At 41.2% G+C, this 14,983-nt stretch overlaps 1 protein-coding gene across 1 annotated transcript in view; it reads left to right on the forward strand.

Moving 5' to 3' along the window:
- The first annotated feature begins 3,964 nt into the window (after positions 1-3,964).
- Positions 3,965-14,983, forward strand: part of SIMC1 (SUMO interacting motifs containing 1) — a 102,280-nt gene continuing 91,261 nt past the window's right edge. Inside the window, exon 1 of the mRNA XM_024116291.3 lies at positions 3,965-4,207. Coding sequence (XP_023972059.1) covers positions 4,079-4,207 — 129 coding nt within the window. The 5' untranslated portion in view covers positions 3,965-4,078. The remainder of the gene's footprint in view (positions 4,208-14,983) is intronic.

Consider the following 14,983-nt stretch of genomic DNA (forward strand, 5'->3'; position numbering starts at 1 on the left):
GATAAAGGATGTATTAACTAACCTTATTGTGGTAAACATTTCCTAATATATACATATATAAAAACATCACACTGTACATCTAAAACTTACACAATGTTATATGTCAATTATATTTCAATAAATCTGGAAAAAATAATATAAGTCACCCAGAGGAAAAGGAAAAATACACATACATACTAATTTCTGAAAAAAACATCATCATAAATTTGGAAGTCTTGGGTAAACAGCCTATTTCAAGACAGATACAGGATGGCCAAGAAAACATAAGTGACACTACTTACCGTTTTAAGAAAGGCAACTTCGGGGCGGTATTCATCCGTCTGGGTTGCCAGATAAGGACAAGGAACTTTTCAAGTCTACTCATATTATACAACCAGGGACCCTATACTTCCTGAGTTTCAGGCAGGATGGCTGATGAGAAAGATATATACAATCGGAACACTGTTGTACCCCTGAAGCCTTATCACTATTTGTGTGCTTGAAAGTCAGTTACTAATATTAATCACTTTATCATAAATTCTGCAACAGAAGTAGATATTTGAATTTTTTTCCAATTTGTTCATATATCCATGAATGAACATTACTTATTGTAGATGGAAACCATCCATTGCTTTTCTCTAGCTAAAGAGGATGGAGGCCATTCATCTTGTTCTCCCATTCCCTTCCCACAAGTTTAAAGTGCAGTAAACTACTCCTCTCTCCACTCCCCAAGCTGAGAACTTGTCTGAAAGTCACAGAACTATTGCCCTGCATAAGCCCCTGATGCCCCTAGGGGTGAAGGAAGGGAGGAGAGAGCTAGCTGGTGCTAAGAGAAGAGCACCAAGATGGGAGCTGCCTGCATTCCCTTCCTCCTTGAGTTATGCATGTAAATTCTCCATGGGTGAGTCAACTGGAGAGCACAGAAGGTAGCTGAGGCTTAAGGCCCTTGCTGGCACTCCCCAAGAAGCCCCTCCAGACAAGGATCCCCCAACAACAAAAGGCTATATGTTAGACTGCCCCTGGCAGGGACTGGTGGGGATGTCTGGGAGAAAGGGTTTAGATTGACCTCTCCTACATTAGAGAGTGCACAGGGTAGGCCCCAGAGAGCAACGATGTGCCCATTCCAAGTAAGAGAGCTGGCATCCGGACTCCTGTCACATTGGAAGAACTGTTACTGAAGTAGCAACAACCAGAAGAAAAAGAACAGATAACTCTTCATGGACAGTCTTGCAGAGAACATTCTTTCTCCCTCCTCCTCATCCCTACTTAGGAGCAGAGCCAAGCAGAAAGAAAGGGAGTGACATTACCACTCCCTCCACTAAGAACTGGTGTAGCCACAAGTCCACCTGCACCAGGAGAACAGGAAGAGCTATGAATTAAATAAGAGATTAAAGATGTTAAATGGGCAGGCCTAAGTCATAATCCTTGGAATGGGACTGTATTAGTTACTGAAAGTGACTGCACAGTTATGGGACCAGAGTAGAATATTCTTAAGGGAATCCGTTCAACAGAGTTAAGTGAATTTCTAAAGACAGTGGTAATGGTTATAGGGGAAACAAATTAAATCGCTTCATATTTATATCTCACAAGTGAAGACTTCACAAACTGGCTATATACTTATCATAATCTATAATTATTTACTAGTTTATTGTCTTCCCCATAAACTATAAGCACCATGGATCAGAGACCATATCTATGTTGTTCACTACTGTATCCCCTGAGTACAGCATATGTGCTCAACAATAATTTGATGAATGTAGATTCCTTATCTTTTAAAGATACAAGCTGAAATGTTTGCAGAATAAACAATGTGATATCTGATATTTGCCTTAAAATAATTCAGGAAGGTAGAGGTGAGAGAGTGCATGGGAATATAAACAGAACAAGATCGATAATTCTTGAAGCTGGATGATGGGCACACGGGGTTCATTATAATCTCTTTTGTTTAATTTTTTTAAATAGTGGTAAAATTATAATTGTTTCTTACTTTTTTTCTCAACATAATATGAAAACATCTAAATATACATAAAAGGTAAAAGTGAACACCCATATAACTACCATGTATTTGACAGTTAATGTTTTATTATATTTACTTTACCCACATCTATCCTTCTATACATTTATCCATCTTATTTTTGATGCATTTCAAAGTAATTTGCAGACTTCATTACACTTCACTCCTTAACACTATAGCATGCATATAATAAACCTCAAAAATTTTTACCATTTCTTTTTTTAAGGTAAAATTTACTTACAGTGAAATCATATATTTACTATATGTAAACATATCATATATTTACTATATAAAATAACATTAATATAATCTACAAAAATACATATTATTTATATTTGTCCTTATATTTAGAAGTTCATAGCATGTTATGTTTGTGTTCTTCCAAAATTCATATGGTGAAACTCTAACCCCGCAATGTAATGGTATCTGGAGATGTGGTCTTTGGGAGGTAATTAAGGCTAGATTAGATTAGGGCATGAGGACATGAGGGTATCCTCATGATAGGATTAGTGCCCTTATAAGAAGGCCACTAATCCTCACCCTCACCCTCTCCCTGCATGCACCCACTGGGGAAAGGCCATTTGAAGATATACTGAGAAATCTGCAACCCAAGGAAAGAGTCTTCACTGGGAACTGAATTGGTCAGCACCTTAATCTTGGAGTTCCCAGCCTCCAGGACCGTGAGAAAATAAATTTCTGTTGTTTAAGCCACCAGTCTATGGTATTTTGTTATGGCAACCTGAGCACACGAAGGCATAGTGTTATTAGGAAGCCACTGAAGGGGTTCATTACATACTTTCTTAAAGAGCACGCTGGCTGAGTGTGGAGGAAGGAATGAAATAGGACAAGAATAGATTCAGGAAGACTGCATAGGAGACTATGACTACTGACTAGACTAGAGGTGACCTTAGCTTGCCTAGAATCATAAGAGCAGAGACCAAAAGAAACCCTGGGGTGTGGCCCAGCAATCTGTGTTTTAACAAGCTTTCTGGGTGATTCTGATGCTCACTAAAGTTTGAGAATGGCTGCTCTAAGCAGTGCTTAGATAGCACCTGATAACCATTCCTTTAGGAACCAATCCCCTTTCCGATAAACACATTTTCCTTTGGCTCTGTTAATACATTTTGCCAAATTGCTAGAGCCTGGGCAGCAAGATTTGGTCAATACCCCATTTATTGTAACACAGATCCTATCCTGATTTTAACGTTCCTGCTCAACAACCAACTACCTACCGCTTCGCCCTCCACTGCGTGTATCTTTTTTGCTTATTCATAACATCTAAATATTCATAGTGTCTGCTCCTTCATCGCTTCTCTTTGTGCATTTTTTTCAGTCTCTGATCCTGCTACCAACTGAACAAATCTCTAAATCTCAGTTTAAATTCCTGAGTGATATGTATTGTTGGTGAAACCGCAAATTGGTACAATTTAGTAATTTGGCATCATTTATCGGTACAGAAACAGCGCCTTCGACCTAGTAAATTCCACTTCTAGGAATTGATCCTACAAAGGTACTTGCACGTGTGCAGAAAGAAGTAGGGCCTCTCTCCCCCCACTCAGTCAGAGGCCAGCTCAGCCACCCTCAGTCAGTCGGGGCACCCTCTACCCCGCCACTCCGAGGCCAGGTTCCACCCTCAAGGGACGCTCTTCGGGTGAGTATGTCGAGGCCGTCTGGGTCAGAGAGGCCTGTTCACACCTCACTTCACACTTGAGTCAGAAGCAGCAGGGGAAGCCCTCACAGTTTCAGCGTCCCGCACGGCCGCCCCCAACACCGGCCCAAGCCAGCTGCTATTTGATTTTCTCCCTCTCTCCGGTAAGGGAGAACGAGTGCCACCGTCAAAAACCGCGACCGCGGCCCTAACCCGACCGCTAGCCGCCCGCCGCCAGCCTCCAGGGGGCGGGGCTCCGGAGGGGCGGGAAGGGGCCGACGGGGCGGGAAGGGGCGGGGCCGTCGGGGTGATGGCCTCGGTTGTCGCCGCCGCCGCCGCCGCCGCCGCCTCAGCAGCAGGAACGGAAGTAGCCGCTGCCGCTGCCGCCTCCCGGGTCGCCGGCCGCCCGAGCGCTGGCTCGGCCGGGACCCGCAGCCATGGAGGACTTCATCGTGATCTCGGACGACAGCGGCTCCGAGAGCTCCGGGGGGACCCGCTCGGGCCGGGCGCGGAGGCTACGCCGGGCCCTGTCCCGGACCACCGGCGCGCTGCCCCGCCGGACCGTGGTGAGTGAGCGAGCCGCCCCTCCCCGAGCCCCGCCGCGACCGGAGAACCGCCTCCGCTCGGGCCACCCTCGGCCCGGCCCGCTGGCTCCGGCGGCCCTGCCGCCCGCCCCTGGGCGCCTCACAGCTGCAACCGCTTCCCGCCCTGCCGCCTTCCCGGCGTGTTCTACCCTGAGGAGTGCGGCGGGCCCGGGTAGGGAGGCCGGGCCTCCCGGGCTCCGCACTCAAGCCCGAGCAGGCTGAGGCTGGAGAGTGGCCGCCGAGCACATGGACGAGGTCCGGGTGCGGAGGGTGCAGTAACCCACAGCGGGCGGCGGTCTCAGGCCGGGCCGCGCGCTTCCCTGAGGCTTGGCGGGGGTGGCGGCCGGGGGGCCCGGGGGCACACGGGGTCCTGGGGGTAGTCCCGGACCTCGAGGCGGGGACGCGGGAGCGTGTAATTGTTTGGCTTGTGGTGGGTACAGATGTATGCAGGGAGGTAACAGGAGCCCGGGCGGGGAGGGAGGGAAGCTGGGGCCTGGGCCAGATGGTGGCCGTGCTCCAGGGCCTGGCAGCCGAGCGAGGGGCCCGATCTTGGAGTTGTGCAGGAGGGCCGTTTATTTCGCTTAGGAAACATTTAGGAGGGAAACATCTTGCACGATTTCTTTTTCCCTCAGGCTCTTTGTCCTTCTTCCTAAGGTAGTGAATAAACATCTATGGTCCCTGCCTTTCTAGAATCCTCCACAGATACTTATTGAACCCCTACTATGGGCCTGATGTTCTAAGAGCTGGGGATGCGATGGAGAATACAACATTCGCGGCTTCTGTCATAGAAGGTGATATAATCAACAAGTGGCTATTGAGTACTCAAGGGATGGTAGGTGGGCAAGGCTTTCTATCAGGAGACTCCCAGCATCAGACTTCCAACAATCTTCCCAGCCTCCCAAAGCCACACCCCAGAAATAACAGAATTGTCACACTGATGTTATTTGTAAACCCCTTTCTTCCTTTGCAAATACTTCATCAAGACAAATCTAGCTTCTGCTTCTCCAATCCCCTTCCCATTGTTTGTAGTCCCTAAGCCTCCACTGTGAGCCACTTCAGGTATAGTGCTAAATCTAGGAGGTCACTGTAGAATAAATGGCATGCAAAACCAATTAACTTACAGTGCTATGTTGCCATGGTTCAAGCAAGAGAGATTCTCAATAAATTTCAGTAAAGAATTTAGATGAGATGGATAGACAAAAGATTTTCAAGGTAAAAGTGACCCAACTTGGGAAGTGAATGGATGTCCCTAGTGCTGTGACAGTGTGGGGGACATACTAGATCCACAATAAATATTTGCTGGATGAAAGAATGGTTGACGGAATGGGAGAGCAAGCAGTTCAGACGGTTGTTTGATGATGAGAGCGAATACAGTAGGAGCAGGCTTGGGGTGGAGAGAATGCTGCGTTCAGTTTGAACCGCAGAGGACTTGAACTCTGGAGAACAGTCAGGACTGGAAAGATTTGGTAATCATCTAAACAGAAAGGAGCATCGAAGGTCTAATTGTGACTAAGATAATCAAGGGAAAGAATATAGAAAGAAAAGAGATGGAGAAAAAAATACTGCAGAATAACTCCCAACTGCATCTCCTCCTAGTTCCTCCTCTTTCCTATTCCTCCTTCTCTCAATCCCCCTTTAATTTGTCCTTCCTACTAACTTTGTCCTTTGCTCCCAAGTGGTATCCATCTTCCCTCATCCTGGGTCAGCTTCCTTCTTCAGGTACCCAGGTGTCATCCTTATCCCAGTCTGTCGTGTGTGTTGTGACCATTCACACACATACATAGGGGCACTCTCAAACTGCCCCCCCTCCCCTCCCTTGTGACCACCCAACCAAGCATTTTGATTTGGAGCTTTTCGAGTTGAAGAGAAATGAAGGGCAAGTTCCAGAGTAGTACCCAGTGTAAATCTCGCTTCTCCAGAGACTTACTCCACCTTTCTAAAAACTCCCGGCTGGTTCTCCTTTTATCTTTCTTGCAAGTTAGATAAGGGTGGTAGGATAACCACACAAAAGATCAGAGGCATTGAGAGACTTGCGCAAGGTTATAAAGCCTAAAGCGCCTTTGTCCAGCATTTCCTCAAGGCCCTGAGGTCAGAGAAACCTCTGTTTAAATATGGAACTCCCCCGCCTCCCCCCGCCCCCAACAGCTGTGTGAGCTTTGGCAAGTTCTGTCATCTCGCTCAGCTTTTGCATTTGAGAACATTAATACCTACCTGGCAGGACCATTAGAAGGTTTTTAATGAAGCAATGCAAGGAAAATGCCAGCATAAATGATAGCTGTTGCTACACTTTGTGCTGTTTCTCAAGCTTGGCAAGCAATGAAATAAAAGAAACAAGTTTTGTAATTTTTTTTTCTTTTTTACAAATATTGACTGAGGGGAAACAACTTGCTTGAATTCAGGAAATCAGAAACCCATCTCCAATGCTGAAGTTGATGTTTCTGAACTTCGGGCTCTTAACCTGGGCTTTAGTCTTCAGTAAGTTGATGAAATGTGTCTGTGTTTTTTTTATAATATTTATTGCTTTTTTTCCCCCCTACTTATAAAAGCAGAACATATTCAGATAATTTTGGTTGGCCTAATTACAAAAAATTGAGAAATGTATATAGAAGAAAATTTAATTGCCCTTAATCTCGCTATCCAAAAATAACCAATGTTAACATTTTGAAGTATGCCTGCCTAAACTTTTATTTGTAAATACCAGTGTGCACTCATACATAGCCATGTGTCATCCCCATGTTTTTGCAAAAATGAAGTCTTGCTATACTTCATTGTTTTCAGTTTGCCTTTTCTCTTAATGTACTTTTTATCTCTTTCTGCATCAATAAATACACATCACCAATATTTTTAATGTATTTCATTGTACAGATTTATAATTACATTTCTCTTTTCCTGTAAATAGATATTATGCTGCCATTTCTAAATTTTCTCTGTTATAAACAACTCAGTGAGAAATTTCCTCATAAATAATCTTTGTACGTTTGTTTGTTTGTTTAGGATAAGTTCCTCTTAGAAGTGAGATTGCTGAGTCTAAAAGTATGCCCTCTTTGGAGGGTTTTTGATATATATTGTCATATTTCCTACAGAAATCGTGCACCAATTATATTTTCACCATACCCCTTTCTCCACTACCTAGTCAATACCTACCCCTAGATATTGTCAATTTATTCAGTATGTAAATATTTATTGAACACTTACTATATGCCAGGCACTCTTGTAGTTGCTAAGAATACGGCTGTGTAACAAAACCAAGTCCCTGTTTTGGTGGAGATTTCATTTTAGTCAGAGGGAGACAAAGAATAAACAATCACATAAATGTCATGTCAGAGTGTTAGGAAGAAAAGTAAGGAATTTTTGCTCTTTTAATATTTGCTGATTTGATAGCCAGATTCTGTGAGCTGTCATGGTTTTAATTTTTTCTATGGTTGTGGGTTGTGATTCATTCTCTTATTAAATACATATTGAGCACATGCTCTGACCTTGAGTACCAAAGGTGAACAAGATGACAATGGACCTACATTCTAGTGAGGAAATAAGAGCAATAAACTAACAAATAAGTGAACAATATAATAGAGAATAACTTGGGTGGGGTTGGGAACGTTAGATTGCGTCTTCAAAGAAGGCCCTTCTGAAGAGTTAATATTTGATAAGAGAACAAAATGTCAGATTTGTTATGAGAAGATCTTGGGGAATAAAGTAGCAGTAAAGGGTGCAGCAGAAACAAAGGCTTGGAAGTTGGAAGGGGCATGACTAATTGGAAGAATCAAAAGGCCAGTGGGGCTAGAATGTGAGTGAAGGACAGAGTTGGAAGAGATGAGAAGTAGGTGGGCTAGGTTATATAGGACCTTCTAGACCACAATAAGGAACTTGGATTTTATTCTTATGTAATAAGAAATTCTTGAAGGGTTTTTAGCAGGGGAAAAACATGATCTGATTTACACTTTTAAAAGGTGACTTTAGCTACTTTGAGAAGAAAAGACTGTAAGGCAAGGTGACCATATAATTTATCATCCAAATGGGGATCCTTTTGCAAATGAAAGGGGTTGCTAACTGGACTGGGTATCAAGCAACAGGTGAACACTGAAACTGTCCGAAACAAACCAGCTTCACCTTACTATAAGGGGACAAAAGTGGATCAGGGAGATCAGTCTTGGAGATTTCAATAGTAGTCCAGACCAGAGATAATTGTAGCTTTGTAGGTGGTGCAACTGGAAGACTGGAGAGATATGGAAGGCATTTATAAAGTAAATCCTGATCCTTGGATGTGGTTAATGAGGGAAAGGGAGAAATCAAAAATGATGCCCTGGTTTTGGCCTGAACAACTGGATGCAAGTTGGTGTCAGTCATTGAAGTGAGGAAGACTTGGGGAGGAACAGGGTTGGAGGAAAGATTCAAGAGTTCTCTATTAAAGCTGTTAAATTTAAGATGCCTGTGGGAGAGCCAACTGGAGATGCAAGGTATAAGGTTGGTACTGAGTTTGGAAGCCAGGGGAGAAGTCCTGACTAATTTGGTGTCATTAGCACATAGGTTGTAAAGTCATTGACCTAGAAGAGTTCATCTAGGCTGACAGTCTACAAGAGGAAGAGCATCCAGGATCTAGCCCTAGAGCATGCCACAGTGCCTGGCCCAGGGGAAGGCAAGGGGAGGAGGAGCAGCTAGTGAGGTTGGAGATCAGAGTTTGTGTGTGCTCAGCATGTAGCAGAGCTGGACATCCTCCACATGTTTATTGGAGATCTCTCTCTCTCTCCATATGTATGTATATATATATATACACACACACATAGGGTGTGTGCGTGAATTGCCTGTTCTTATCCTATTGGGTTTCTGTTTGTTTGTGTGTTTACTAATTTGTCAGTTTTACTCACATAGTAAAGACTTTTTATAGGTTGGATTCGGTCCTCCAAAAAGATGTGTTGAAGTCCCCACCACCACTACAGAATGTGACCTTATTTGAAAATCGAGTCATTGCAGATGTAATCAGTGAAGATGAGATCATAGGGAGTAGGGTGGACCCTTAGTCTGATATGATTAGTATCCTTATAAGAAGATGTGAAGACAGAGGAAGAACACCATGTGATGATGGGAGTTATGCAGCTGCAAATCAAGGAACACCAAGGATTGCTCATGACACCAGAAGCTAAGAGAAGGGCCCAGAACAGATTCTCCCCTAGAGCCTTGGAGAGAGCATGGTCCTACAGACACCTTGATTTTGGACTTCTGAGCCTCCAGAATTGTGAGAGGATGTTGTTTTAAGCCAGCCAGTTTATAGAGATTTGTACTAGGAAACTACCCCGTGTTATACATGTTACATTTTTTCCCCACTTTTGATTTCTTTGGTTTTCTTTACCGAGGTTTTAAATTTTTACATAGTCAATTCTGTCACCATTTTCCTTTATGATTTCTATCTTTGTTGTCATACTTAGAAAGACTTTCTTCACTCCTAAGATTATAAATATTTTTTTTCATTAATCCACCTGCAATTAGTTTCAAAAAAAGAATAGAATGGTAATCTAATATTTTTCTCTCCAGATGGTTAGCTAGTTGTCCCAACATCATTTATTGAATTATCTGTCCTTTTTCCCCAGTGGTTTGAAATATTACCTTTATCAACTAATAACCTTCGTGTCTATTTGTGGACTTTGTATTCTGACCTTGTTACATGCTGTTTTAATAATAAGCAGAGGAAACTTTTCATAGCTCCTCTTTTTTAGAATTTTTCTTGCTAATTTTGCATATTTATTCTTTCAGATAACTTTAAAATCATTTGGTCAACTTCCAAATAATTTTTACTTTTAAAATTAGGATTGCACTAAATTTAGAAATCTGTAGTTTGTGATGTTTTATTTAATGAAGTTTTACATTTTACTTGTGTATTTGTGCATCTTTTTTCTTTATTTTTTTCTTTGTTTTATGTTTAGAAAGATATTTCCTGTCCTGAGATTATTTTCCTATTATTTACTTATTATTGTTCATTGACTATCTCATTTTTAACATTTATTTCTTTAATTCATCTGAAATGCTTTATATAGCATGAAGTATGCTTACCATTTTCCATGTACTGTATTGCCTTATTTCTAAGACAACACTGAATCTAAGACTTGCTGTCAGTTTAAGAACAGCTTTTCAAGAAAAAAGAAACTACTGCATGAAATGTATATACTATTAGATGCATCCTGATTGCAGATGTATGAGGGAAACATTCTGGATATTAGAATTTATAATATATGATTTTAATCATTTGTCTGGGAATCATTTCTTAACTAATTATTTTTCTCCATTTATCTGAAACACATTTTTTATACCAGATTATTTTAAGCACTTGGATCTATTTCTGGGTTTTCTTTTATGTTTCATTGATTTGTGTATTCTCAGTGTCAGAATTTGACTGTCTTATTTTTGTGGTTTGATAGTATTTTTTTCGGTATCTACTCGAGCAAATACCTCTTCTCACTTTTTTTTCCCCCAAAATTTCATGCCTGTTGTGACCATTTAGTCCTCCAAGTAAATTTTAGAATCATCTTATCAAGGATTGCATTAGATCAGGGTTTCTTTGGGCCAGGTAATTCTTTGTTGTGGGAAGCTGTCCCGTGCACTGTGGAATGTTTAGTAGCATCTTTGGTCTCTACCCACTAGATGCCAGCCAGTAACAGCAGCCCCTTCACTTGTGACTACCAAAAATGTCTCCAGATATTGCTAAATGTCTCCTGTGGGGGGCAAAATTGCCACTGGTTCAGAACCACTACATTAGATTTATAAGTTAATTAAAGGAGTTGAATATCTTAATAGTATTGTCTTCCTAATTGGAAGCACAGTTTAACTTTAATTTTACAGGGTTTCCTTCTTGGCAGTAATAAAACTTTAAGACTTTGTTTGGGTCCTGTGCCTTTCTCATCAAGGAGCTGGTGTTTTGATTCAGAGTGACTGTTTGGTACATAGAACTGACCATGTTAATCATGGTGAGCACCACATAGTAAGAAAAGCTGGTATTTATGCCAGGCACCATGTTAAGTGCTTTGCACGGATTAACTCATGTAATCTTCACTGCAACCCTATGAGATATAGGTACTATTATTATCCCTATTTGATAGATGAGGAAACTGAGGTAGGTTCAACCAGGTGCTAACTGATAGAGCGGATTTACCACCAATAGTGTCAGTCTTGAAAATCCTGTGGTGAACTTGCAAACCTTTCACCATGTTTCCAAAGGAACATCCTCTGTGGATGCTGGAAATAGTTAAGTGGAAAAAAGCAAATTGCAAAGTATAATTATTTTTCAAATGTGTGTTTTTATCAGAATAGACTCACCAGTGTTTTTTAATCCAAAAATTATTTTTTAAACCCTATCATGTACTTTAAAAATACTTTTTAAATCACTTTCTCTTTCTCAACCCCTTCTGCCAAAAATTGCAAGTTCCCTGCTGGACACAGCCACATACTTAATGCCTCAAACATAGTAGGTGCTCATTAATTATTTATTCAGGGAAAACCAGAATTCTTATTAGTGGTTTTCTAAGGAATCCTTTCCTCCTGAGATAAGTTATGTCAAAATACCCTCTGCAATGGGAGAGCCAGGGGATAAATAATGGCTTCCATCCCAAGCTAATTTTTTTTTTTTTTTTTTTTTTTGCGGTATGCGGGCCTCTCACTGTTGTGGCCTCTCCCGTTGTGGAGCACAGGCTCCGGACGCGCAGGCTCAGCGGCCATGGCTCATGGGCTCAGCAACTCCACGGCATGTGGGATCTTCCTGGATCGGGGCACGAACCCGTGTCCCCTGCATCGGCAGGCAGACTCTCAACCACTGCGCCACCAGGGAACCCCCAAGCTAATTTTTTATAAAGATTTTTGGAGCTAAAACTATGGATATGTTTTAGAGTAGAAGGCAAAATTCACCTACATTTTTAATTTAAAACATCAGATGTCAAACTATTGATAATTTGGATCTTAAATCAAGGTCGGCTCCCATGTAAGCCTGCAGATCACTTGCCCTGTTCCCCCTTAACAGCTTTATTAAGATATAATTCCATACCATACATAAAATTTGCCCATAAAATTCCCTGAGTAGTTTTAACAATCACCACTGTTTTAGATTTTAGAACATTTTCTTCACTCCAGAGGAAACCCTATAGTCTCCAGTGGGTTCTCGGGTTTTTTTTTTAAGGTATACAATTTGTGTCATTTAAAAAATAAAATTTTAAATTATAAAAATTATTTTAAAGAGGCACAAAACTCAGGACATCAGAAAGAGCGCACCCCTGTCCATTCCCGCTCTCCAGAGATAACATACTTTTCTCTGTGTATGTACACAAACATACCTAAATGTCTAATTTTTTTCCCAGTGGAGTCATAGTAATTTTTTAAACCACTTAATATATTTTAGGCATTAAAAAAAATATATTCGTACCTCATTCAGACTATTGTCCACTTTGTTTACCATGGTATTCCCAGTGCATAACATCGTTCCTGGCACACAGTGAGTATTCATTCAATAAATATTTTATCAGCTGAATGTTATTCTCATATAAAAAATGCCATAATTTATTTAACCAGTCCCTTATTTTTATTTATTTATTTATTTTAACATCTTTATTCGAGTATAATTGCTTTACAATGTTATGTTAGTTTCTGTTGCATAACAAAGTGAATCATCTATACATATAATATACCCCCATATCTCCTCCCACTTGCGTCTCCCTCCCACCCTCCCTATCACACCCCTCTAGATGATCACAAAGCACCGAGCTGATCTCCCTGTGCTATGTGGCTGCTCCCCGCTAGCTATCTGTTTTACATGTGGTAGTATATATATAAGTCCATGCCACTCTCTCACTTCGTCCCAGCTTACCCTTCCCCCTCCCCATGTCCTCAAGTCCATTCTCTACGTCTGCGTCTTTTATTCCTATCCTGCCCCTAGATTCTTCAGAACCTTTTTTTTTTATTCCATATATATGTGTTAGCATACGGTATTTGTTTTTTCTGAACCTGTCCCTTATTGATTTAATTAATTTTTTTTTTTTTTTTGCGATACGCGGGCCTCTCACTGCTGTGGCCTCTCCCGCTGCAGAGCACAGGCTCCGGACGCGCAGGCTCAGCGGCCATGGCCCACGGGCCTAGCCGCTCCGCGGCATGTGGGATCCTCCCGGACCGGGGCACGAACCCGTGTCCCCTGCATCGGCAGGCGGACTCTCAACCACTGTGCCACCAGGGAAGCCCCTGATTTTAATTTTTTTTGCTATTACAGACTATGATGTGATGAACTCTCTTGCATGGTCATAAGAATATGTTTTTAGGACAAGTTCCTTACAATGGAATTCTGGAGTTAAAGAGTAATAAGTATTTATAATTTTAATGTATACCACTGTTGTGGACATAGTGTCATTCTATGTGCAATCCTAGTGTCTGAAACCCAGAACTATGTTTGTAAAACTCCCACCTTTGGAGATACAATCTATTTCCTCCTTAAAAAAAAAAAAAGCTGAAATGCCAGATACTCACATTCCCAGGCTCCCTTGCACCTAATGCTTAGACATAGAACCTAGATTATACCAGTCAGAAGTACTTATTCCAGACTTTGAATTGGAAGCTGGTGATGGGAAAAAGCAGGGTAAGGTAGACTCCATTTTGGTGAGACAGCAGCGGCAATGGCAATTACATGTAGCGGTAGGGTACAGGGTATAGCTGGCCATGGAAGCTGTGGTGTTTGTGCCCACTGACAGTGATAGTCGCATATTCAGTTGTGCACTATGGTTTAGAGCATCAGTTTTGGCTGTGTAGACTCCAAACTTGGTTCTCAGGTTCTCTAGATTCTAGGAGCTACCCTTTTGCTTGCAACTAAGATCACTAGTTGATATATAACCAACAAATTATACTTCAAAAAGGATGTAATATCTATTCTTATGTGGACAGTGTTTAAGAATACCTGTTTTCTTATACTTTGGCAAACCTGGATATTATCAAAATTCTTAGATTTGTGCCAAATGTAATGGTCTAACTTTTCAATTGTCTAGAATTTTGCTGAAAGGAAAAACTCCTCTCAAATAATGAGTTAACTCATTTAATACTATTGAATGGCCTACCCAATTATGTGTAAAACTACCTGTGTCATAAACTAAGTTTCCAGATAATTCGGGGCCTTTTTTCTACATATTTTAATTACTGTAGCTCTGAAGTTGTCTTGATATTTGGTAGTGCAAAGCCTCCTTATTTGTCTTTTGTTTTCCCTTTAAGTTATTCTTGAGCTTTTCCTCTTTCAAAGGAATGTTTGAATCATCTTATTCATTCCTTTAAAAAATACCATTGGAATTTTGTTTGGAATGTATTAAATTTATAGGGTAATTTGGGGATAACCAACACTTTTTAAACTTAAAATTTTTGTTATAAAAGATATATGAATAGACTATCTGAATAGACCTATATCTATTAAAGAAATTGAATCAATAATTAATAACCTTCCAAATCAGAAAACACCAGGCTCAGATGGGTTCACTGGTATATTCCACTAAACATTTCTAAACATTTAAGGAAGAAATTATACCAGTTCTCTACAGAAGATAGCAGCAGGGGGAATACTTCCTAACTCATTCTCTGAGGCCAGTATTACCCTAATACCCTAAAACCAGACAAAGACATTACAAGAAAAGAAAACTACAGACTAGTAGCTCTCATTGAACATAGATGCAAAAACCCTTAACAAAATATTAGCAATTGAATCCAACAATGTATAAAAAGAATTATACACCACGACCAAGAGGAATTTATTCCAGG

Source organism: Physeter macrocephalus, chromosome 2, assembly GCF_002837175.3.
Source record: "Physeter macrocephalus isolate SW-GA chromosome 2, ASM283717v5, whole genome shotgun sequence".
Taxonomy (NCBI): domain Eukaryota; kingdom Metazoa; phylum Chordata; class Mammalia; order Artiodactyla; family Physeteridae; genus Physeter; species Physeter macrocephalus.